The sequence below is a fragment of the Palaemon carinicauda genome, chromosome 36 (genome assembly GCF_036898095.1).
Source record: "Palaemon carinicauda isolate YSFRI2023 chromosome 36, ASM3689809v2, whole genome shotgun sequence".
Lineage (NCBI taxonomy): Eukaryota > Metazoa > Arthropoda > Malacostraca > Decapoda > Palaemonidae > Palaemon > Palaemon carinicauda.
Genome location: NC_090760.1, coordinates 4,471,654 through 4,498,412, shown reverse-complemented (window position 1 = coordinate 4,498,412; position 26,759 = coordinate 4,471,654). Strand labels below are relative to the sequence as shown.

Below are 26,759 nucleotides of genomic sequence, written 5' to 3'. Positions count from 1 at the left end.
TGTGATACACAGATGGTACAGAATAATTAGATTTCTTTTTATGGAAATAAAGTGGGGATATTGAATGCGAATTTCAGGAAATTAATTAAAGCCCTATAAGATTAATTATTAGCGTAAATTATGTGGCGAAGGAAGTACTAAAAGTTGGATAAGTGTTGAGATGGGTAGAATATCTGATTAAAAACTTAGCAAAGATGATAACCGATTAATGTTTTAATGGATTAAAGAACGCTCATGAATATCAGAGGTAAGAGACATTGATAAAGCCCTAGAGACTGACCACATATCCATTTCATCCGTGTCCAAAGCACCTCTTTACCCTAGCTAGGACAAGGGAAGGCCAGGTAATGGCTGCTGATGACTCATCAGGTAGACCTATTGGCTCCACCAAATGCCCGATCCTTGGCTTAAAGATGGTGAGGTTGCAGACACTACGAGAAACTATCTTTATTTCCTTTCCTCACTGGACTATTTTCCCTGTTGCAGCCCCTGGGCTTCTAGCATCCTGCTTTTCCAACTAGTGTTGTAGCTTAGCAATTAATAATAATAATAATAATAATAATAATAATAATGATAATAATAATAATAATAAACCCTTGTCCAGGAGAAAGCCGAGTAGGAACGTTTCCGATAGGCTACCACAACCCTGATGGTTTGGTCATGTAGAAGGAATGGACGATAGGAGGTTAAAGAAAATTATATAATTTGGAGATATAAGGAGGGAAGAATAGAGTGAAGTATGAAATATAGATGGAGACGAGGAGGTGTTAGAAAGGAGGTGCCTTAGAATCCAGGATGCTGCGAATAGCATGCATGTTGTCACATGGTTCGATGAACTACTCATGGGACTTCTTTGTAGGAATAAGAAGCACAAAAAACGCACTATATATACAGTATATCTACATAAACTGAATATACACATATATGTAAATATATATTATGTGAGGGCATGTGTGTGTGTCAAGGAGAAAGGTAAACAAAATTAAACTATATCATTTTATGTAAGTCATCTTCGCCTCTGTCAGATCTACAAAAATATGGATTCTACATAATTTGTTCGATCTCTTATTACCTTTAGACAGAGATTATACATCCAAATAACTATTTTTCGAAAAATCATGCAGAACCCTCAGTTAATCTACAAATGTTTTAAAAAATGGAACTTACAATTAACGTCATCTTTTTAACTGGATCTATTTTGGTAAAGTCATGCGATGTCTGATACTGTACGACTATCTATTATGAGGAGGTAAAGTTAACTTAGGTACAGTTTATCATGACTAAAATAGGGTTAGGTTAAGTTATTTAAGGTAGGTTAATAAATTAATTAGGTTCAGTTTGACAGGACTAGATCAGGGTTAGATTAATAAGTTATAATAGATTTACACTGATCAGATTTGGTTAAGTTAGTTAAGGTAGGTTAGTAACTTAATTGGGTTCAGTTTATCGTGCCTAAAACAGGGTTAGGTTAAGTTAGTTAAGGTAGGTTAGTAAAGTTAATTAAGTTCAGTTTGACGGGACTAGATCAGGGTTAGATTAATAAGTTATAATAGATTTACACTGATCAGATTTGGTTAAGTTAGTTAAGGTAGGTTAGTAACTTAATTGGGTTCAGTTTATCGTGCCTAAAACAGGGTTAGGTTAAGTTAAGGTAGGTTAGTAAAGTTAATTAAGTTCAGTTTGACGGGACTAGATCAGGGTTAGGTTAATAAGTTATAATTAGATTAACGATCAGATTTGGTAAGTTTAGTTAGGTTAGGTAGTGTCGGTAAGGTAGGTAGAATGGCGTCTCTGAAAAAGATGAAATAGCCCTACCTGAGCATACGTTCCGAGAACCTCTCTTTTCTCGATGCGACCTATCCATTCTTTGCGCTGTTCAGCATCGCCCTGGCCAGCGACAGCTGGTAGGAAGACGTTGTAGTGGATCCACAGTGGGTCACCGTCTTTTAGGATTCCCGTGGAGGCTTTACTTAGCAGAAGGGTTCTGAAAAAAAGATTGAAAATAAGAATAAAAATAATAGTGATAATAAACGACTGTGTATGACTATGTATGTTGTGCCATTCACTTTCATCTTGTACATACTCTTGCACTTCCAGAATATTATCTCTTTATCAATATCTCTTCTACAATATATATTAATTATGATCTTGCCTTTCCTTTCTTTTCATGTGAAATTTCCTCCACTCTTAGTACCTTTTTTCCATCTACACGTTTCTCCAAAAGGAACGGAAATAAGACAGGATAGTGTGCACCCTCAAGCAAGAAAACCCTAACCCAAGAGAGTAGAAAACCATGGTATAGAGGCTATGACACTACCCAAAACTAAAGAACAATGGTTTGATTTTAGATATAACCTATATCTAATAGTACTTTAGATATTACTCACTTCCTATCGATGCCAAGTTCAGCAATTTTAGAATCCAAGTAGCATGACTTTCTCGTCTCGTTCAGGTATCGATCCTCGTGGCTCAGATACTCCGGCGGGATCTCGTCCTTGAAAGCGGGGTCGGAGGCGACTAACTTCCCTGCGGAGTAAAAGGGGGAAGTCGAGATGAGTTGGAGTTGTAACTCAAACTTCCGAAGGGCAAGGGTTAATTGCTCGTCGGTGGGAAATGTCAAAGGGTGAATTTTAAATCTGTTTTTATTTCTAATTGGATCTATGAACATGAGGACATGTCTGAGGCCTTTGCCTTGCAGTGGACTCGAAACGGATGCATTTTTTGTTGTTGTTGTGGTTGTTGCTGTTGTTGTTGTTGGTGTATTGAATACATATTTCTATTTGTATTTATGAAAATGAATAAGGACATGTCTGAGGCCTTGACCTTGCAGTGGACTAGAAACGGATGCATATTTTGTTGTTGTTGTTGTTGTTGTTGTTGTTGTTGTTGTGATTGTTGTATTGAATCCGTAATATTTCTATTTGTATCTACGAATAAAAAAAAAAACATGTCTGCAGCATTTGTCCTACAATTGGACTAGAAATGGCTGCATTTATTATTGTTGTTGTTGTTGTTGTTGTTGTATTGAATCCGTATTATTTTCAATTGTATTTATGAAAATTAATAAGGACATATCTGCGGCCTTTGTCCTGCAGTGGACTAGAAACAGCTGCATTTGTTGTTGCTGTAGCTGTCTTGAATACATATTTTTAGTTGTATTTATGAAAAGGAATAATTTCAAATCTGAGGCCTTTGTCCTGCAGTGGACTAGAAACAGCTGCATTTGTTGTTGTTGTATTTATGAACTACGGCCATAAGGCCAAGGGCAGGGGCCAAGATGCTCATTCAACTAATGAAAAACTTAGGGCAGCTAGGAACCGACTGATGTCAATGTGCCTCACGCAATACTTACAAACAAAAGAACAATGCATCGAAGAATATAAAAAACTGCAAAATCAAATTTATCAATTATTATAATTACTACTGCTATAAAGGCGGGATTACACAGTCGAACAGTACGTCGAACGCAGTTCGATACACGAGTGTTTGAAGTGACGTTCGAACGTGTGAACGGGGCATTTGGTTGTCGAACACGTTCGTCGAACGGTTCGAAGAAAGTCAGACGTGGCCTGAGTTTTGTGGGCAGGGCTAAATCGTCAACAAACCTTATGCATTTGTGACTGACTCCACCTCTTCGAACCGTTTGACAAACATGTTCGACAACCCGGTTCGACAGCGTAAACACCGCTGTATCCTTACGTAATTTCCTCCTAAGATCAGTCTTATCTTTCCCCCCGTCGACGATGTGCGTCAACTCTTCGACGTCGAACGAACATCCGAGTCGTTCCTTCTTCAGGTCCGGGACACATTCGACCTTCCAGGATGATGACATTTTCTTACTGAAGAGAGACAGTTCCTTTGGGTTAATTGGCCTTCATTATATGTTCGTCAAATTCACTGGTCTGAAATGATGTGGGAAGAGAAAGTTTGTAGGATAAGGGATGTGTGTAAATGGCAATTGTAGGTTCTAGTATATTATACCTAATTCAGGATGTATACAGTATATATATATATATATATATGTGTGTGTGTGTGTGTGTATACAGAAAGTATATGCATATATATATATATATATATGTGTGTGTGTGTGTGTGTGTGTGTATACAGAAAGTATATGCACACACACACACACACACACATATATATATATATATATATATGTATATGTATATATATATACATATACTTTCTGTGTATATATATACATATATATACATATATATGCATATACTTTCTCTCTCTCTCTCTCTCTCTCTCTCTCTCTCTCTCTATATATATATATATATATATATTTATATACACACACACACACACACACACATATATATATATATATATACACATACATACATACACAATATGCACGCACAATGAACTTCACATATGTTTGTTCAATAACAAGAACATTAACTCACTATTCCCATATGAATATTAATGTACTGTCATTTACATTCCCAAATAAATGAACATATTGATGAACATAATAACATCACACTCCCAAAGATACAAAATATCTAAACTCTTGTTGAAGCCTCCATCTTCACAATAGACTTTTAAAAATACAATTTCTGTCCTTATTAAATCTTTTATCATCTAGGAGGCAATGTTGTTAATATTTTTCTTAAAATATATATGAAAATATTGAACCTAATAACATACTTGTTTGGCCTGTAAATATAACAATAAAATCACTAGAGTATGCGACCCGTCAAAAATGACTAAATATTTAGCCGTCACACAGATTCTACCCCTCCCCTTTCTTAACTACAACACGGCAGTTTGGGAAATTTATGGGAGATTGTATCAGTGTAACCTCTTGAGGTACCTCTTTCACTAGGGTATTACTATTCTTCTAACCCCTATCAAGGGACGGGAGATACCGAGTAGTCATACGTTTGATATATATATATATATATATATACTGTATATATACATATATATATATATATATATACACATATATATATATATGTGTATATAATATATATGTATATATATACTGTGTCTATATATATATATATATATATATATACTGTATATACTATACATATATCTATCTATTTATCAATATATATATATATATATATATATATTCAGACACTTGCTCTTCATTATATAGGGAGATCCTTAAAGTTATTTGGTAACTCACCTCCACTTAATGTCACTAAACGTCCATTATTTTCTACTTAACCGAATTAATTAATAACTTGTCACTACGGATAACACTATGTCAAAAAGACAATCAACTTCTGGACAAAAACAAGCTGAAGAGTACGAGAGTTTTATACCCAGATATATAACCGGCTAAACTGAGTGAACCCGAAAACCGTGGTTGCATGAGATGCCTAAGAGCAGACCCGACCTTGAATAATTCTGTTGATTATCGTACATGACTCAACCACTCTCGTTCCCTGAACAGTTGAACTCGCCAGATAAGAGCGAGTTGTGTACTTTGAACAGTCGTGTTTGGATAGTTTCTGTGTCTTCATTGAGTTTTTCTTATGGAAATGAAGCAGCCTGTAGGACTCCAAGACATTGTTGGTACTTAGTGATGTGACGATGAATAATTTTGTTGATTATCGTACATGACTCAACCACTCTCGTTCCCTGAACCTGAACTCGCCAGATTAAAGCGAGTTCTGTACTTTGAACAGTCGGGCTAGGATAGTTTCTGTGTGTCTTCATTGAGTTTTTCTTATGAAATAGACCGTCTAAAGGAAATAAGAAAGCCTGTAGGACTCCTAGACATTGTTGGTACCTGATGTGACGATTGCAGGAATGTATAATATCATCCAAACACATTGATTGTTGCCCTTCAATGTGGGCAATATTTATTTTTGTCCTTGTGATTGCGTCATGTTTGTCATCAGTGATATCAGTTAAGATTTAGAAAATCATATCAGTACGGACTGCCCGGTGATTTTCCATTCAAGATCTGGACTCTTTTTAAGTTCTAACCTGTGGGCCATCATATTTAGAGGTGAGTTTATCATTGCTGTGTGTTCGTGGAGTTGAACTTGTATTGTATTTTGGATTATGTTATAAAATAGTATACAACACAGTTTTTAGGAGATGAAATTTTGTTCATACTTCCTTATTCATCTAGATAGAATAATGTGATGTGTATGCACGACGTGAAAAAGGAACAATGGAATTATAATACATACATACATACATACATTATATATATATATATATATATACATACAATTTATGTTTGCGTGTATATATATATATATATATATATAAAATGTTTTATGCTGGAGATAGTAGTTGAAGTACTACTATAAAATGTTATCACTGACTATTCATTCATGTTGTTTACTATTGATATAATTATTACCACTAGTATTATCAATAACAGTATTAGTACTATCATAACTAAAACCAGCAGTGTCCTACACACCTCGAAAGGTAATGAGTGATGTGTATGCTGCCTCACGGAGTCATGTATCAGATAATACCACTTTACTGTAAATGTAATGTAAACAAAGTGTCCGAAAATATTTCAAGTATGGTTTTAAATATGATATATCACAAGTTTTGTAAAATCATTTCTTTAAAGGTTTAACAAAATTTCGTAATATTTTCAACATATAAAGCTTAGAATTTTATAAGAATTTCATGATATGAGCTCTTCCGAACAAGTTTTACCCCCTATCTCTACTATCGTTGATAGTAACCGAACAAGTTAGGGAGAGACTTCTGTGTAGTCGAAGATATAATTTATACATTTATTATTATTATTATTATTATTATTATTATTATTATTATTGCTAAGCTATAACTTGGAAAAGTAGGATGCTATAAGCCCAAGGGGCCCCAACAGGGAAAATAGCCCAGTGAAGAAAGGAAACAAGGAAAAATATTTTGAGAACAGTAATAACATTAAAATAAACATTTCCCACATAAACTATAAAAAAAAATAACAAAACAAGAGGAAGAAAAATAAGATAGAATAGGGTGCCCGAGTGTACCCTTAATATTATTTGCTGTAATATTCTTAATTATGGTTTAAATATGTATAATAGTTTTCTCTCTATGGCTATAATTGCAATATTGTTTTTACATTAGAACGAAATTGATTAAATCACTTGTGGCTCCACCATTTATAGATAACGGTAATCTCTTCACTTGCTGATAATTCAGTAATCTAAACATTTAGATTAGGAAAATATTTCAGAACTTTATGTAACTATATTACGGCAATTGAAAAATACATTAAAATTCAATTGTAGTAATATATATATGTATGTATGTATATATATATATATATATATATAAATATATATATATATATATATAGGCTATATGTATATATATGTATATATATATATATATATATTGTAGTAATATATATATATATATATATTGTAGGTAGTAATATATATATATATATATATATAGTAATATATATATATATATATATATGCATATATATATATATATATATATACTCACTTCAGGACTAATCGATTTATTACTCTAATTTGAGGAAATGTGAAACATGAAATATATTAAAATTAAATAACCATTTTATCTCCAGTGCAATAGTAAATTAGCCAAAATAATAATAATAATAATAATAATAATAATAATAATAATAATAATAATAATAATAATAATAATAATAATAATAATCTCTACGAAGGTATTCCAAGGAAGACCTAGCGAACAAAATGTCAACCTCCGAACGATTCTGTGTGAGCGACCTGAAGAAGGAACGGGCGAAGTGTGACTTCGACCTCGAGGAGCTCACCAATCTGATGGACGGAGGAAAGGAGATGACCGAACTACGGAGGCAATGCGGTAAGGAGGAGATTATGATTGGAAAACATGGGATTTTCGACTTACTTGTATATTTCTTAAGTTCCTTTCTTTCTATATAGTGTCATTGGTTTATTTTAAGTAGGGGGAATGGTAAGGATTTTTGTGACACCACAAGATTTATTCAGTTTATAATTATTTAGGTAATTATGCCCCCCCATGATTGTTGGGGGGGGGGGGCCAACCCCCTGTTTATTTGTTATCCTAACCCCCTATATTAACACAAGTTTGGGGGGTCCAAAACCGGGTTTATTGGGTGGGCCAACACCAAAAATGATTGATTTGCTCGAATAATAATGGTCAGAAATGCATAGAAAACACAAAAGATAACTAATTGGAAATATATATGGGATTGTGGTGGCCGATATGGTAACGTCCCTGAGTTGTGAACGCCAGACTGGGGTTCAAGTCTCCCTCAAACTCGATAGTTTATTTGCCCGCTGTAGCCTCACCATCCTTGTGAGCTAAGGATGGTTGGGTTTTGGAGGAGCCTATAGGTCTATCTGCTGAGTCATCAGCAATCATTGCCTGGCCCTCCTTGGTCCTAGCTTAGGTGGAGAGAGGGCTTAAACGCTGATTATATGTATGTACGGTCAGTCTCTAGGGCATTGTCTTGATTGATAAGGCAATGTCAGTGTTCCTTGCCTCTGCCATTCATGAGCGACCTTTAAACCTTCAAACATATTTGGTGCGAAATTGAAATATCGTATAATCACCTATAATTTTTATCACTTCCATTAATTAGGAGTGTTCTAGGATGGAACTAAGGAGGACGGTATGAGGGGACAGGGCGTTTTAATGTACCGTTGAACTTATGGGTAAATAATTGGAAGTTCTTAATTGGTTCAAAATTTAAGAAAATTTTTATTCTTACAAAAAGAATAAGAAAATCCCACGAGCGATCGTGATAAATGCATGAAAACTATATTTAGACAGTCTAGAGCCACCTAATTTCATTTTGTTTTTCTTTTCCTTCAAATGGGTTTCAGTGATGCTGCACATTTTCTATTATCTCCTGCAGCAAAAAGTAAATAATAGATCTATTTATTATTATTATCATTATTATTATTATCATTATTATCATTATTATTATTAATATCATTATCATTATTATTATTATTATTATCATTATTATTATTATCATTATTATTATTAATATCATTATCATTATTATTATTATCATTATTATTATTATTATTATTATTATTATTATTTTTATTATTATTATTATTATTAGTAGTAGTAGCAGTAGTAGTAGTATCAATTGCTAAGCTACAACCCTAGTTGGAAAAGCTGGATGCTATAATCCCAGGGGCTCCAACGGGGAAAATAACCCAGTGAGGAAAGCAAACAAGGAAAAATAAATTTTAAGCACAGTAACATCAAAATAAATATATCCAATATAAACTACAAAAACTTGACTGATAAGAAAGATATTACGCTCCAGCACCCATTAGACCAGGACTTCCCAACATGGGGTACCAGTGGGATATTTTTTTTTAATCTTCAGCGGGGACAATGGACCCGAGATTATACCCAAATCTGCGCATTACACGTTGTAATCTGTATTGAGACTGAACACAAGATTATATCACAATATCAATTTCTTTGTATCTCTCTCTCTCTCTCTCTCTCTCTCTCTCTCTCTCTCTCTCTCTTTTATCCTCAAATTTAGGGATTTAGGGGTACACAGGAATCAATATAAATGCCCAATGGGGACAGGAGAGCAAAAAGGTTTGGGAATCCTTGCATTCGACAAGCACGGAAACATTTTGGTTAGAAATATACATATACCATTCATCATCTCCTCCTACGCCTATTGACGCAATGGGCCTCGGTTAGATTTCGCCAGTAGTCTCTATCTTGAGCTTTTCATTCAATTCTTTTCCATTCATCATCTCCTACTTCACGCTTCATAGTCCTCAGCCATGTGGCCTGGGTCTTCCAACTCTTCTAATGCCTTGTGGAACTCAGCTGAACGTTTGGTGAACTAATCTCTCCTGGGGAGTGAGAAAAGCATAACCAAACCATCTCCATCTACCCCTCACCATGATCTCATCCACATATGGCACTTGAGTAATGACTCTTTTAGTTTCATTTTTAATCCTGTCCTGCCATTGAACTCCCAATATCCTTCTCAGGGCTTTGTTCTCAAATCTACAAAATCTGTAGTATATTGTTTCATTGTCATACCAGGACTCATGTCCATACAGTAACACTGACCTCACTAAATTGATATATAGTCTAATTTCTATATGTAATATCAGGCGATTTAATTTCCAAATTTTACTTAACCTAGCCATTGTATATGCCATTATCTTTGTTTTTTATTTCTTGTATTATACATTTAAATTGTGAAGGAAGAACAAAATGAATATGAAATCGAGTGAATATAAACTTTTTTAAATTGGTGTTCTTTCAATTATTCCTTTGTTTAAATAAATTCCACCATGTTTTGTTCTTTTATTTAATATAATTTAATTACTGATTGCATCCTTCGCCTTATTACATTCCTTGCTCTATTCATCTATCAGTGCAAGTCAAGAATTACATCTTTCAACTGCTTCTTTCAGCTCAAAGTTTCCAAGTCACAAATTACATCTTTCAAGTGTTGCTTTCTGCTCAAAGTTTCCATGTCTTAAATTACACCTTTTAACTGTTGATTTCAGCTCAAAGTTGGCAAGACATGAATTACATCTTTCAACAGTTTCTTTCAGCTCAAAGTTTCCAAGTCACAAATTACATCTTTCGTCTGTTGCTTTCAGCTCAAAGTTTCCAAGTCACAAATTACATCTTTCAAGTGTTGATTTCAGCTCAAAGTTTACAAGCCATGAATTACATCTTTGAACTGTTGCTTTCAGTTCAAAGTTTGCAAGACACAATTTACATCTTTCGTCTGTTGCTTTCAGCTTAAGGTTTCCAAGTCACAAATTACATCTTTCAACAGTTGCTTTCAGTTCAAAGTTTCCAAGTCAAAAATTACATCTTTCATGTGTTGCTTTCAGCTCAAAGTTTCAAAGTCTTAAAATACATTTTTCAACTGTTGCTTTCAGCTCAAAGTTTCCAAGTCACAAATTACATCTTTCAACTGTTGCTTTCAGCTCAAGGTTTCCAAGTCACAAATTACATCTTTCAACTGTTGCTTTCAGCTCAAGGTTTCCAAGTCCCAAATTACATCTTTCAACTGTTTCTTTCAGCTTAAAGTTTCCAAGTCACAAACTACCTCTTTCAACTGTTGCTTTCAGCTAAAGGTTTCAAAGTCACAAATTACATCTTTCAACAGTTTCTTTCAGTTCAAAGTTTCCAAGTTACAAATTACATCTTTCAACTGTTGCTTTCAGCTCAAAGTTTCCAAGTCTCAAATTACATCTTTCAACTGTTGATTTCAGCTCAAAGTTGGCTAGTCACAAACTACATCTTTCAACTGTTGCTTTCAGCTAAAGGTTTCAAAGTCACAAATTACATCTTTCAACATTTTCTTTCAGCTCAAAGTTTCCAAGTTACAAATTACATCTTTCAACTGTTGCTTTCAGCTCAAGGTTTCCAAGTCTCAAATTACATCTTTCAACTGTTGATTTCAGCTCAAAGTTGGCTAGTCTTGAATTACATCTTTCAACTGTTGCTTTCAGCTCAAAGTTTCAGAGTCAAGAATTATATCTTTCAACTGTTGCTTTCAGCTCAAAGTTTCCAAGTCATAAATTACATCTTTCAAGTCATAAATTACATCTTTCAACTGTTGCTTTCAGCTCAAAGTTTCCAAGTCACAAATTACATCTTTAAACTGTTGCTTTCAGCTCAAAAATTCCTAAACGACCCAGCATTCACAGACGAAATCCCCCAAGATTACCTCAGCCACGAGGATCGCTACGGCAACGAGCTCCGGAAGGCATGTCACACTGTCCGGAAAATGCACAAGGAGGGCATCACCATAAGGTAGGACTCTGCGAAGTATGGTGCCATAGCCTCTATACCATGGTCTTCCACTCTCCTGGGTTAGAGTTCTCTTGCTTGAGGGTACACTCGGGCACACTATTCTATCTTATTTCTCTTCTTGTTTTCTTAAAGTTTTTATAGTTTATATAGGATATATCTATTTTAATGTCGTTACTCTTCTTAAAATATTTTATTTTCCTTTCCTCACTGGACTGTTTTCCCCGTTGGAGCCCCTGGGCTTATAGCATCCTGCTTTTCCAACTAGGTTTATAGCTTAGCTTATGATAATAATAATAATAATAATAATAAAAGGGCTCTAAAACACTATATGCTAAGAACTACCTTTACCATTTTATTCATTATCATCTTCAAGAAAAACAAAATTCTTCAAAACAGAAAAAGACAAAATTCTTCAAACACTATATGCTACAAACTACCTTTACTGCTTTATCCATTATCGTCTCAAACACTATATGCTACGAACTACCTTTACAACTTAATCCATTATCATTTCAAACACTATATGCTACAAAATAACTACAACTTTATCCATTATCATCTTCAAGACAAATGGCCGCCCATGGCCCAAGAGGTTTGACCCTAGACGGAAATCCTTTGATGCTACATTTAGGAATGTTCTACGACGCGATCGGGGGTCACGGCAACAAGGAGCAGAGAGAGAAGTGGCTCCCTCTGGCAGAGAACGCCGACATTATTGGAACTTACGCCCAGGTAAGACTTGTTGATTCGAATGGAAAATACGCATTCAGGAAAACGGTTGTTTTTATAGGGACTTTTGATTACGTGTTTATTACGTAGCATTTTATTAAAAGCGTATGCTTAGGTACATGTTGGAGCTAGTGATTATAGGCGTAAGTACGGACGATACTCATTGCTTCAACATTTTTTGATTGATTGATTGATTTGAAGTTCTCTGGCATCCTGACGTCGAAGGTCATTGACGCCGATATCGTTTATTATAAATAAAGATTAAAAGAATATTCAATTAAAACTAGAGAAGTAAATTTGTTTTAAAAGTTAAATATCATTATGAAGACCTGCTTCTGATATCAATTTAAAATTGCCACTAGCATTGTACGACACATCATGTCCAAGGATCTTGGCCAGTATGAACCTGCCATCCTCACTATTTTTTAAATTATATATATATATATATATATATATATCTATATATATATACTGTATATGTGTGTGTGAACATATAACTGAACGCACATTTAGTTTATATAAGTATATACTTATATTTACACATATATGTGTATATATACATATATCTATATACAAATTATATATATAGATGTATATTTATATATATATATATACATATATATATATATATATGTGTGTGTGTGTGTGTGTGTGTGTGTGTATATATATATATATATATATATACATATATATATATATATATATATATATACAGTATATATAAAGAGTTTGTGTGTTTTGTCTAGTCTTCGATAGCATGGTGTCCCAGAAATATAGTAATATTGCATATACTGTACACAATGACGCAATCAGATACCTGCTCATCATCCCTCATCAAAGATATAATAACACCTATCTAACGAAATTTCTTTTCCGTTTCCTCCCAGACCGAAATGGGTCACGGCACATTCCTTCGAGGGTTAGAGACAACAGCCACATACGACAAATCGACCCAGGAATTTCTCATACATTCGCCTACTCTAACGGCTACAAAATGGTGGCCAGGTGGATGTGAGTTTACTATGAAGTGCCTTAAAACTCTTTTCTCCCTTACTGTCATATTATCATCTGTTCTATTCTTGCTTTTATATTATTGTGCTTGAAATATCTTCTTGATGTTAAAGCAATTGAATAAGGTATTTGTGGTCGCCTGATGTGGCCACGTGCTTCTTTTATTATTATTGTTAATTAACATCACTGTTGATAATGTTGATATCAGAGCTAGATTTAGTTTAGTTAATATCATGCCTGTAGTGGCCTGGTTCAGTCTGGTGGTTCTTTTTGTTAATATTACTTCTTATTAACATTACAGTTCTGTTTATAACATTGTTAATATCACAACTGCCTGTAAATCTTATCAGCTTATTAACTTGATATTATTGTTAATTAATATCCCTGTTGATAATATTAATATCAGAGCTAGATTTAGTTTAGTTGAAAAATACCATGCCTGTAGTCACCTGGTATAGTCTGGTGGTTCTTTTTGTTAATATTACTTCCTATTAACATTACAGTTGTTTATAACATTGTTAATATCACAACTACTTGTAATTCTTATCATCTTATTAACTTGATATTATTGTTAATTAATATCACTGTTGATAAAATTGTTAATATCAGAGCTAGATTTAGTTTAGTTGAATAATATCATGCCTGTCGTCACCTGGTTTAGCCTGGTGGTTCTTTTTGTTAATATTACTTCTTATTAACATTACAGTTCTGTTGATAACATTGTTAATATCACAACTGCCCGTAATTCTTATAATAATAATAAGAATAGGGAAGTGGGGAATATGGGGAAAGGAAGAGTACCCCTGGATACAATCCAGTTTATAGCTCAAAGGCAGATACTTGGGATGGGAAAGAATAAGGAAATAGGGAGAAAGAGAAGTACAGGGGAAGATTAAAAGAGAGGGGCAGACCCTCTTGCAATATTAGGGAATTGGTATTATTATTTTTTATGAGCTTATTAACTATTTATTCCAGTGGGCAAAACTGCGAACTTCACAGTCCTGATGGCTCAGCTGTATATTGATGGGAAATGCCTTGGACCTCATCCCTTCCTGGTGCAGATCAGAGACCTGGAGACGCATCAAAGTCTACCAGGTACGCTTAGCTGTTTTTGCACTTTTCTTCCCACTTCGACCGTGCTTAGTTAGATTCCATTATTTAGCAGCATTTGGAGATATAATTGTTGTTTTGTAATGGACAAAGACCGTTTTTTTTTTATTTTTATCGTTTATGATTATTATTCTAAATTGTTTTCGAAAGGGATAAGATATCTATATGCATATATCCAAATTAAATGACAAAGGCTACATACATGCTGTATACACACACACACACACACACACACACACACACACACACACACACATATATATATATATATATATATATATATATATATATATATATATATATATATATATATATATATATACGTACTTACATACATTCATAAATTATACACATACTTTATACACACATACAGTATAAGGGTATATGTGTATATATACATTTACATACAATGTATACTTGGTTTATATACATAATATACTGTATATACATGTATATATACATATATATATATATATACATGTATATATATATAAACATATATGTATATTATACATACACACACACACACACACACATATATATATATATATATATATATATATATATATTACTATGTATATAAATTATAAATATAATATGTATATGTATATATATATATAAATATGTATATATATATATATATATATATATATATATATATATATATATATATATATATATATATATATATATATATATATATATATCACCCATTACTAGTCTACTGCAGTACAAAGGCCTCAGACATATCCTTCCACTTGTGTCTGTTTATGGTTTTTATATGCCAGTCTATACCCGTAAATTTTCTTAGTTCGTCAATCCATTGTCTTTTCTTCCTTCCCCTGGTTCTTTTGCCATCTCTAGGGACCTATTCTGTTGTTCTTATGTCCATCTATTGTCTGTCATTCTCATTATATGTCCATTTCTTTTCCATGCATGTTGTTGGAACATCCTCTGCTTTAGTTTGCTTTCGTATCCATGGTGCTCTCTTTCTGTTTCTTAGTGTTATTCCCATCATTATTTTCCCATTGCTCTTTGAGTTGTAACTAGCTCATGTTCTAAGGCTTTAGTAAGGATCTAAGTTTCTGATCTGTAAGTTGATACTGTAGGACCATCAGATTAAATACTTTTAGTTTTAAAGGAAGTGGCACTTTACTTTTCATAATCTCCTTTTGTTTAACAAAAGCTCTCTGTCCCATGCTTGCCCTTCTTTTAATTTCGGTTTTGTGTCCTGGGGAAACTATTGCTGTTCTAGTATGTATATACATCAACAATCTCTATAGGTTCGTCCATAACCCTTATTTGTTATCCCTGCATTTTCATTGAAAATTCTCTTAGTTTTACTCATATCCATGTTCAGTCCTACAGTTCTGCTTTCTCTCTTCAAATCATCAATGATCTTCTGCAATTCCTCCCCTCACTATACACAACTTATTCATCTGCAAATCTTAAGTATAGACAATTCTTTTTAGTGAGGCAGATTTGCACCGACTTGCAGGAGTGCCCTTATAGCTCAGAAAAGTTTCCTGATAGCTGAATGATTGGACAGGATAATTCTAACCAATCAGAGAGAATGAAACTTTTCCGAGCTAAAAGGGCACCGCTGCTAGTCAGTGCAAATGCGCCTCATTAAAAAAAATTGAGTATAGTTAAGGTATGCCCCATTAATATTAGTTACTACATTTTCCAATGCAAATTCTTAGACTCGCAGGGGTGCCCTTTAAGCTCAGAAAAGTTTCCTGATAGCTGATTGATTGGACAGGATAATTCTAACCAATCAGAGAGCATGAAACTTTTCCGAGCTAAAAGGGCACTGCTGCGAGTCAGTGCAAATGCGCCTCATTAATTTTTTTTTTAGTATAGTTAAGGTATTACCCATTAATATTAGTTTCTACATTTTCCCAATGTAAACTCTGGACAAGATAATTGTAACCAATCAGAGAGCATGAAACTTTTCCGAGCTAAAAGGGCACCGCTGCGAGTCAGTGCAAATGCGCCTCATTAAATCTTTTTTAGTATAGTTAAGGTATTACACATTAATATTAATTCCTACATTTTCCAATCTAGATTCTTAAAAACTTCTTCTAGGCATCATTGTGGGTGAAATTGGACCCCGCGCCGGATTGAACGGTAACGATAATGGTTTCCTGAGATTCGAACACCATCGCATCCCACGGACGAACATGCTTATGAAACACTCCCAGGTGCTTGAGGTGAGTCTCAGATAAGGCTTTTATCTCTTTTAAGAAATTGATCGGTTGTTGTTATCTTTCGTAGACTAATAATAAACCCAAATTGTCTCAAATCATGTTTTTAATCTTTTCATGGTACAAATCGATTTATGAATATTATCTGTCAGTTTTTATAGTTTACAGAGGAGATAATCATTTTAATCTTGTTGCTCTTCTTAAAATAGTTTTTTTTCCTTTCCTCACTGGGCTATTTTCCCTGTTGGAGCCCCTGGGCTTATAGCATCCTGCTTTTCTAACTAGGGTTGTAGCTTAGCAAGTAATAATAACAATAATAATAATAATAATAATAATAATAATAATAATAATAATAATAATAATAATAATAATAGCAGCTATTATATAGTCAGTACTGATATCATTTCAGACGTTACCTGACATTGTCTTTTAATCAATTATAAGTTTATATCACACGACAGATATAACCAGTTGTTGCAATTAGTATGTTATCATTTTATCTGATAAATATATTTGTTATACGAAGTTGAGCCTGTACCTTTACGGTATATAACCTACGATTTGATGGTAATAAAAAGGGGGGGGGGTTAAATAGGGGCTCCTCTACCCTAGAGTAAATTAATAGACACCATACTTAGAGAGAGAGAGAGAGAGAGAGAGAGAGAGAGAGAGAGAGAGAGAGAGAGAGAGAGAGAGAGAGAGAGAGAGAAAGTATTTTTGTTTTCATACACTTGAATAATCTCTAGATTTAAGTATTCTGTTCATTATTTTATATTTAAAGTTCATTATTTCAATCTATTTCAAGAATCCTATTATAAATACTGTTTATATAAAAAAAGCTGAAAATTTATATAAAAAAAGGTGAAAATAACAAAATTATTTTTTTTTCATCCTCCTAGGCCTAATTAGCCAATAGTGCCCAATTAAGAATAAATTTAGTCATGCTACTTTGCCCATACTGTCACCAATTTAACTGGAATTCAGTTATCCTAAAAAATTTTCTAATAGTAGTACAGTTGGCCTCAATAATTCAGGTTCACGTCACGTTAAGCTAAGGAGATGTCTAACAACTTTTTAAAGAAAGAAACGCTGTGTTTAGTAAAAGAGAAACTGTTGGTAACAATGTCTGTAAAACTAAGTCTATGAGTTTGTAAAAATGTAATCAAAAGAATTTTTATAATTTTTTCGAAGTGCTTTTAAGCAAATAACAATATTTTTCTATTCAGCGCTTCGTAAAATTAATAAAAGTGCTTTCGATCAAGTGTTTACTAGCTCAGCGAGTTAGTTTTACTGGCAAAGTTACCAACAGTTTATCTTGTGCTAAACACAGCGTTTTCTACCACAATTTATACCTATCGGACGTCTCCTTAGTGTTCCGTGAAATGTACCGGAATTAATGAAGGTAACTGTACCTCGGGTTACGATTTTAATCCGTTCCACGAGCGAGATGGCAACCTAAAATGCTCGTAATCCAAAACAACCTTCCAAAAGGAAATAAAGGAAATTCACTCGATGTTATCTACACGTCCATAAATACATATATACGTCCATTTTTTATGGTTTGTAATGTCATTTATGGAATAAATTATAACACCTGACATCAGAAATGAATACAAATATAAAAAAAAAAAAACAGAAAAAAATATATTGACAAATAACTTGCAGTCTACCTTTGAGGACAGTCGTGGCTGACGTTAGGTTGACAAGATTCAAAGATTCAATTAGGAGAAGGACGGGGTTACTGCTTCGAGGGAGAATCTGTACCAAAGAGAATTCTATCTGAAGTTCTCTCTCTTAAATGGCATTCTCCATCACTGCATTTCTTAATTTACGCTTTCTTAACACTTTGTCGTCTTGTTTTATACTCTTACATTCAGTTTTGGCAAGGTGTATTTATCTAATAAACTCTCATAAATCATAAAATGATTCATCATCTTCAATTAGGTACCTTCTTGTTAGATACAGTATGTTGACCTTGTGCTAACATGACCTCTCCCTTTGGTTACTGCTTTTGAGTGTAGTGACATTGACCCTTCATTGAATGAGTTATTCTAGACTTCCTTTTATACAGATTTTGTCATGGTTGCTGTCTTTTAAGATTTCAGTTTCTATGAACTGAAAGCTATTCATTCTCATAAATTTGTAAAATAATAAATCTACATAAAGGTGCTTTGCTAAAATATCAGTACTTTCAAACAACTGTATACAGTATTATCTCTCTAGATCAACTGGTAGATATACAAATTAACAAATTGCCCACTTATGAATGGTTAGGCAACTGGGATCATTTGAAAGTTTAGGTTACAACTTCCATATTCAAGGTTACGTTTAGAGGCTTAGGTAAGACCAGTTCCCCTAGGCGCTGCAACGTCGCTCCTTCCGGGAATGAAGTAGATACTGATTAACAAAACACAACATTTGAAAGTTTAGGTTACAACTTCCACATTCAAGGTTACGTTCAGAAGCTTAGGTAAGACCAGTTCCCCTAGGCGCTGCAACGTCGCTCCTTCAGGGAATGAAGTAGATACTGATTAACAAAATACAACTTATGAATGGTTAAGCAACAGGGATCATTTGAAAGTTTAGGTTACAACTTCCATATTCAAGGTTACGTTCAGAAGCTTAGGTAAGACCAGTTCCCCTAGGCGCTGCAACGTCGCTCCTTCCAGGAATGAAACCTTCATTAATTGTCTCTTTCTTAATAGGATGGAACCTATGTAAAACCACCTCATGCAAAGTTGTCGTACGGCACAATGGTGATCACCAGGGTCTCTCTTGTCTATCACGCAGCTTTTCAACTCAGACAAGCCGTTACAATTGCTACACGATACTCAGCAGTGAGACGTCAGTCAGAGCTAGTGCCTGGGTATGACTTGTGAATTCCTCTAAAGTAATAAATTTTGTTCTTGAAGCCAATTAGATATCATCAGTGTACTGTAGTCTAACATTAAACTTATTTTTTAAAAGCTGAAGTAAGATTTATTTGTACCGAGTTTTAAAAGTTAACTCAAGATAAACTACAGTACACAGAATACACACAAATAAATGTGTCTTACTGGTACTCATAAAAGTTGAATGTATATGTATGCATAGTTTATAGACGAGTCATGGCCAAATTTGAATATAAAATCAAATTGTGACAAACGATAGAATATATTTTCAAGATTAAATATTCTCGTATGATATTCCAAAAATTTCATGCGATTTTCTTTACAGGGAACCGGAACCTCAAATTTTCGACTACCAAACCCAACAACACAAAATAATTCCACAGATTGCATCTGTTTTTGCTCTGCTCTTGGCTGCACAGAACTGCGGTAAAACTTACGTGTCAGCCATGAGTAACATCCAGGAAGGAGACATGGAATTACTACCGGAGGTCAGTCACTTCAAATCAAAGTGAAGGGTCTCTTATTCTCAGTAGCTTAAAAATTCCATGTTGTGACTTATAGTTGTCGCAGAGATTCCTGGCAAAATAAGCCGCACCCCATGATGACGTCATAGCCAATCATGTTAACAGCGGTCACAATACATCCCCTTAAAGTGATTATAAGTTAGTGTAGTTTGAAATTTGTAGGGATATATTGTGACAGCTGCTAATGTGGGAGACAACTTGATTGGCTATGACGTCATCAGTAGAGTAGAGATTATTCTGCCAGTTATAGTTGTATATTACAAAGATATTTGTTGAAATGGATATCTTTTCTTCTCGACCATTTGAAAAACATTGTGCGGAATACTAATGCTCAGTGATGATCAATACTAGGCAGGCAACATCTTCTTCAGATGAAAAATTATTTTCTCTATCCACTTAGAAGGATTTCATGGCATCCACTTCTGCAATTTGCCAAGGTATATTTCATGAGTCATTTCTCGATAAAGTGTCATATCATTAATGTACATTTCATCTCATACTTATTTAGAGGGACATCAGAATAACTCTTGCATTCTTGCAAGACAGTACCTAATTGGGCTTGCTTTCAGTTACATGCCTTGTCAAGTGGCCTCAAAGCCATCGGAGGTAAGGATGCCTCTGAAGGTGTGGAGATTTGCCGCTTGGCGTGTGGAGGTCACGGTTACATAGCTTCCTCAAACCTGCCCAGAATTTATGGGAACACAACTTGTATTATCACTTATGAAGGTGAAAATACAGTCCTGTTGCTCCAAGTAGCACGGTAAGTTCTTCAATAGCTACTTCATTCACTGCGATTGCTATTTTACTTTAAAATGGTGTTAACAAGCCACTTATTACTAATCATTTCCAGTTAATTACAGTTGTACTACCATAGATATATGAGATTAATTGGAGTCAATAATCCTACCTTATCAAAGAGTCTTGTTTCCAAGCTACACTTGCCCAGGTGAATCCTTACAAATATCAATACCTCCAATACTCCTTTGTGTAGTATTTAAAGAGATATAAAGCTCTTTGCCCTATAGTATTATAGGACAAGTTATTCCTAGTTTTCTCATTACAGTGCTTTTAAAACTCTAAGAGGTTCATTCATGACCGAGGTTAAGCTTCATATATTTGTATTCTTGAATTATTGGTACACCACACTCTGAAGCAGTGCCTCCGTCACACTTTAACTGCGCAGCAGGTTCCTTTGCCCAGTGCAACCCACTGCCTCTACCATCTCTCTCTACATTATCTGTTAGATTACTCACCACCCAGTAAGGGTGTTACAGGTTGCATTTCCTCAGTCAGGTGTGTGATAAATTCATATGTCCAACTGTTCATAATTTCCAATGGGAGGCAAATTCTTTCTGTGAAAACAGACTAGATATATAAATACTTCCTGTAGGTATCTCATCAAGTCCTTCAGAGCTGGCAGAACGGGAACCCCTCTTCAAAAGTCAGTGGCATATCTTTCTCCCAAGTCAACTGCTGGAGAGGTAAATCTAAAAAATGCAGGTATGTATCGGCAGTGTTGTGTACACCAATATTCATTTCAGTTATGTGCCACATTTCTGTACTCATATTCAATTTTAATGTTAATATATAGAGTCTTGTACTGTAAAATCGGCATTCAATTCCATTTGATTTCAATTATCATAAGAATATTTATGAAAAAATTTCAGTAAAATGGACTTTTGTTCAAGGTAGTACAGTAAATTAAGAAATTTGAGACTTATTCATCTGACATTCAATATACAGAGAATATCAATGAATCAATTTTAGGGTTCATAGCTGATACTGGTGTGCAGATTATATCGAACCTAATATTTAGTTTGTTAGGTTTGGTCGAGGCATATAAGAGGTCGGTTTCTGCAATGGTGGCAGAAACAGAAGGGAGACTGAGGCGCTTGTGCGATTCTGGATTGAACTACCATCACGCCTGGAACAGGTGTTCTGTTTCTCTAGTTAAATGTGCTGAGGTAATTTAAGTTTTTTTTTTTTAAATTAAATCAGTAATCCAGCTTTGGTAAAATATGATGAAGCATTAGTAGCATTGATTCATATAAATGGATTAATTCAGTAACTCGGGTAGGGTGGTTCAATCTTGATCATATTGAATGGGCTGAGTTCGAAACCTAACATTGCACAAATATTTATAGGATTAAAATTTTGAAGACGTCTTCTATGGGTTTTCATTAAAAATTCTTATCTTATTCACATAACTGATTGCATGTCTATACCTAATTCTTTCTGTTTCACGAACTTACAGAAAATATATCTGAATGGTGACATGATCTAATGTATAGAGTCTTATTCTAAAAAATCACAAGTATGTCTACCTCCATACTGATAATGTTCCTTGGTAACATGCATGTTATTATATGTAATTGGCTCTATGTTCAATATCTTGGCTATCCTTTACTAAAAGTTTACTTACTTGAACGTAAAACTTACGCATTCAACAGAGAAGACCAGTTCTAAACGCTCAATTTCAGTTACATTGTTTACGTAACTTCAGTAATGTTTGTGCAACACTTATACAGTTTTCCACCACAAAAACTTTAGGAGCCTGGCTATCCTTTACTAAAAGTTTACTTACTTGAATGTAAAACTTGAACATTCAACAGATAAGACCAGTTCTAAACGCTTTAGTTCAGTTACATTGTTTACGTAACTTCAGTAATGCTTGTGCAATACTTATACAGTTTTCCACCACGAAAACTTTAAGAGCCCCTTTTCATCTTTTCAGGCTCATAATCGTTACTACATCTGCGACCAATTTGTTAAGAATGTCGAGTCCTTGAAAACCAGCCTTGGTGTGAGGAATATACTGAAAGATCTCTGCAGACTTTACCTCATCTACCACATCACGCTTGAGGAGGGGATGTTCCTTAAGGTAAAAGACTTACTGAATTCTATAAGAGAATCAAGTTTCTCACAGCAGGGTTACGAGTAATGGAATATGAAGCTTTGGCAACCATAACTAAACTTTGTATAGTACTGTATGGATTTTGGGACTCCATTTTGCTTGTAATGATAGCGCAAGCAAGAAATGCCCTTCCAGTTCTTAGAAAATCTTTTAAGGATAAGGCTGCCAGCTCATAGCATTCTTCAACCTAGTTGGAACGCACCAGTATTTTAATTTACACATGCCAGTTTTGCAATGTAGGTCAACAAGGGAACAAAGGGGATTTAATAGAATACGCCTGGTAAATGCACTATCTTTCTCGGGAAAGGGGCATTCATTCATTCATTTATATATGAAAAATAAATAAATAAATAAAAAAGATAATGAGTAGGGACTAGGCACCTTAATTTATAATCACTGGATTTCCTTGATACGTATATACCATCACTAGGGTACCTTAACCTATACTAGGACAGGGCACCTTAGACTATTTTATTCTTAGGGGCACTAGATTTTCTTGATCTATACTATCACTAGGGTACCTTAACCTATACTAGGACAGGACACCTTAGTCTACTTTATAACTAGGGGCAATTTATCCTACAGATGTATCCCAATATGAAGCAATTACCTAATAAGTGCATCTTAACCTGTATAGTATTTTCATCTAACCTACTACATGACAGTGTTAACTAACCTTATGGGAAACACCTATCCAACCTGAAATTTACCTCTGTTACTCTGTATAGGCTGGAGTCTTGTCCCCTAGCGACATCAAAGTCTTGGAAGAGGAGATGACTGAACTCCTGGGTAGACTTCGACACCAAGCAGTTAACATCGTCGACTCTTTCGACATTGATGACAAGTTATTACATTCGACTATTGGTGCTTGGGATGGAAATGTTTATCAAAGGTGGGAGAGATAGTTTATTTTTGTTTTACCCTTTTAGTGTTGTTTTGCATAAACTTGCTACTTGTCTATTTATAATATTTTTTATATTTGTGAGGAACTTGATGAAATAGGATCTATTTTTCTAGTTTAAAAATTTTCTGAGCACTGTTTTTCATATTTTTTTTTTCTTTTTGGACTTTGATTTTGTGAGCTTTTTTTCCCTCTTAATAACATTTTACAGAACTCTATTTATTCAACAAGGGTAGATAAAACTCACTCTCTCTCTCTCTCTCTCTCTCTCTCTCTCTCTCTCTCTCTCTCTCTCTCTCTCTCTCTCTCTCTCTCTCTCTCTCTCTCTCTCTGATTAAAAATATGCCAATTTCATCTGGAAATGTTATTCTCTTTCAAGAAAATTAGGTAATATCCACGCTTTTATAAAATTCGCTTTCTTTTGCCAGGACGAAGCTCTATGACAAGCCACTAAACATTTTGAAATATTTAAATCTAGATTTAATTTTAAGTCTCCTTTAGCTACGTCATTACGGATAAATTAATTTCATCATGCATTCTATTACAGTTATTGTTCATTTCATACCATACTTGTCTGACCATTATTTCCCATTTCACTGTAGTTCTTCCCATTATTTCTATGTTCTACGACGAATAATTGTACATTACTACGTTTTTACATTGGTTTAAATTAATTTCTCACTTTCCAGGTTGTACGACGAAGCAATGAAGAGCCCTTTGAACAAGACAGATGTTCCAAAGGCCTACGAGAAGTATCTGAAGCCACTAATCAACGCTAAACTATAAACCGCGAATTGCAAATACTAACACAATTCAATATGTGCAATATTTCCAAATGCATTTAATAAATATGTCATATTTCTTTCAGATGATATAGCATTAAGAAATACTCAATATTTCATAGAGATAAAGTAATGCCTCACAACACGAAATAAATTGGTTCCGTAATGCCTTTCGTAAAGTGATTTATTTCGTCTTGTGAGTCGCCTTTTACATGTAAATAGTCTAATTAGTTCCAGACCCTACAAAAACACCACATTAAGGCCGGGATCATACTAGCGACTCTGTGGCGCCACAAAGCCACAGCATCGTGTGGCGGGGATGTGGTCTCCCATAGGTTTCCATTGTTTTCAAGTTTTGCCGCGCAAACTAGCGACTGTGGCAAGCAACTGTGGCTCTCTGTCGCTCATCCCCGCCACAGGCGTGGCGTGGCTTTGAAAACAATGGAAACCTATGGGAGACCACATCCCCACCACACGATGCTGTGGCTTTGTGGCGCCACAGAGTCGCTAGTGTGCTCCCGGCCTAAATGATTATAAAAAGGATACACACCACTAAACAGCACAAAATGTATGACAATTACTGTATGTGGATCATTCAATAATAAATTAACCATTGGTAACCTGTAAGAGAAGTGTATAATTAGAGCAAACAGTAAATATACTGTTGTTCTATGGGCAACATTTTTAAACAACTTTAGACTTGCTTAAAACAAACATGATTATGTAATTTACCAATAAGGCTTGCATACCTCTCATCAAGTACCTCGAAGTAAATAGACTTTCCATTAAAGAAACAGAATGAAGACGTGAACAAAAATGGACAGTTGTATTTAGTAAACTTCTAAAAATTATAAAGAATATTCTGCCATTTCAAACCCTTTCCTAAGGAGACCTGACATAGTTATTCTAAGATAGGTATCTTTGGAGTAGCATATGGTGCCATTTCTATCACAGATGGTGAAGTTTCCATAAAACATCGCAATAGGACATGCAGTCATTGTCATATGACATGATGCCATTCCTTTAAGACATGGTATAATTGCCAATCGACATGGCACCGTTGCCGTCAAAAGATGGTGTCGTTGGCAATAGACATGGCAACTTTCCAGTAAAACATGGCACCCATGCCGTAAGAGATAGTGTCATTGGCAATAGACATGGCAACTTTGCCATAAGTGATATCATCACTCCCAATAGACATGACAACTTTGCTGTAAAACATGGCACTGTTGTCGTAAGAGATAGCGTTGTTGCCAATACACAAGGAAATTTAGCGGAAAACAAGGCGCCGTAGCCGTAAGAAATAATGTCATAGCAAATAGACATAGCAAAATTGCCATAAACTTGGCACTATTTGCCTTTAAAGATAATGTCACTTTGTAGTAACACATGCCCTCATCATTTTCAATAGATTTGGCAACTTTTCCACAAGACATATCATCATTTCCAATAGATTCGGCAACTTTGCCACAGGATATGGTATCATCGCTGTAAAAGATGACATCATTGCCGAAAGACATGGCGTCATTGCCATCAGACATGATTTCATTGCCTAAGACATATTTAGACCTAGCCAGACATCATCATGTCTACATGGTACAGATTGTGTTTCAGCGCCGCATAAAATGTCGTTTCACCCACATGACAGGTTAGGTTCTGACATCCATTGTGAGAGGTTGAATGATAGTGATACCAAACGAGTAAGGCTGTGATGGGGTACTGATTTAAAGAATCTAATATCCCCTTCTGTTGATTCCAATTCCAGTCATGAGAACAAATATTCTTTTAGGTTTTTGTAACGTAAATGGGTCTTATTACATACGTTTGAACCCTTTAGTTTATAATATGATAATGTCAACATTAACGATGGTACCGTTTTGAATGTGAAGGTTTATTACTAATGTAAATAAATGGATTCAGTTATAAGTAA

The 26,759-nt window shown here is 34.6% G+C and overlaps 2 protein-coding genes across 3 annotated transcripts in view; one reads left to right on the top strand and one right to left on the bottom strand.

The window, feature by feature from the left end:
- LOC137628731 (peroxisomal acyl-coenzyme A oxidase 1-like) overlaps positions 1-6,425 on the bottom strand; it is a 19,989-nt gene extending 13,564 nt beyond the window's left edge. Inside the window, exons 1-4 of one of the 2 annotated variants that reach the window (XM_068359906.1) lie at positions 6,407-6,425; positions 3,700-3,902; positions 2,388-2,526; positions 1,816-1,984 (exon numbers count right to left, since the gene is read on the bottom strand). In XM_068359906.1, coding sequence (XP_068216007.1) covers positions 1,816-1,984; positions 2,388-2,526; positions 3,700-3,832 — 441 coding nt within the window. In that variant the 5' untranslated portion in view covers positions 3,833-3,902; positions 6,407-6,425. Of the gene's footprint in view, positions 1-1,815; positions 1,985-2,387; positions 2,527-3,699; positions 3,903-5,149; positions 5,330-6,406 lie in introns of those variants that run through there. The other variant, XM_068359905.1, reaches the window with a different exon arrangement.
- Positions 5,728-26,759, top strand: LOC137628732 (peroxisomal acyl-coenzyme A oxidase 1-like). The gene is made up of 15 exons (XM_068359907.1): positions 5,728-5,980; positions 7,652-7,809; positions 11,622-11,760; positions 12,327-12,492; positions 13,377-13,500; positions 14,476-14,595; positions 16,699-16,823; positions 19,523-19,683; positions 20,034-20,196; positions 20,802-20,992; positions 21,623-21,732; positions 22,057-22,196; positions 22,967-23,113; positions 23,875-24,038; positions 24,737-26,759. Exons 2-15 carry the CDS (start codon positions 7,680-7,682, stop codon positions 24,831-24,833), a joined length of 1,977 nt encoding a protein of 658 aa, XP_068216008.1. The 5' UTR covers positions 5,728-5,980; positions 7,652-7,679; the 3' UTR covers positions 24,834-26,759.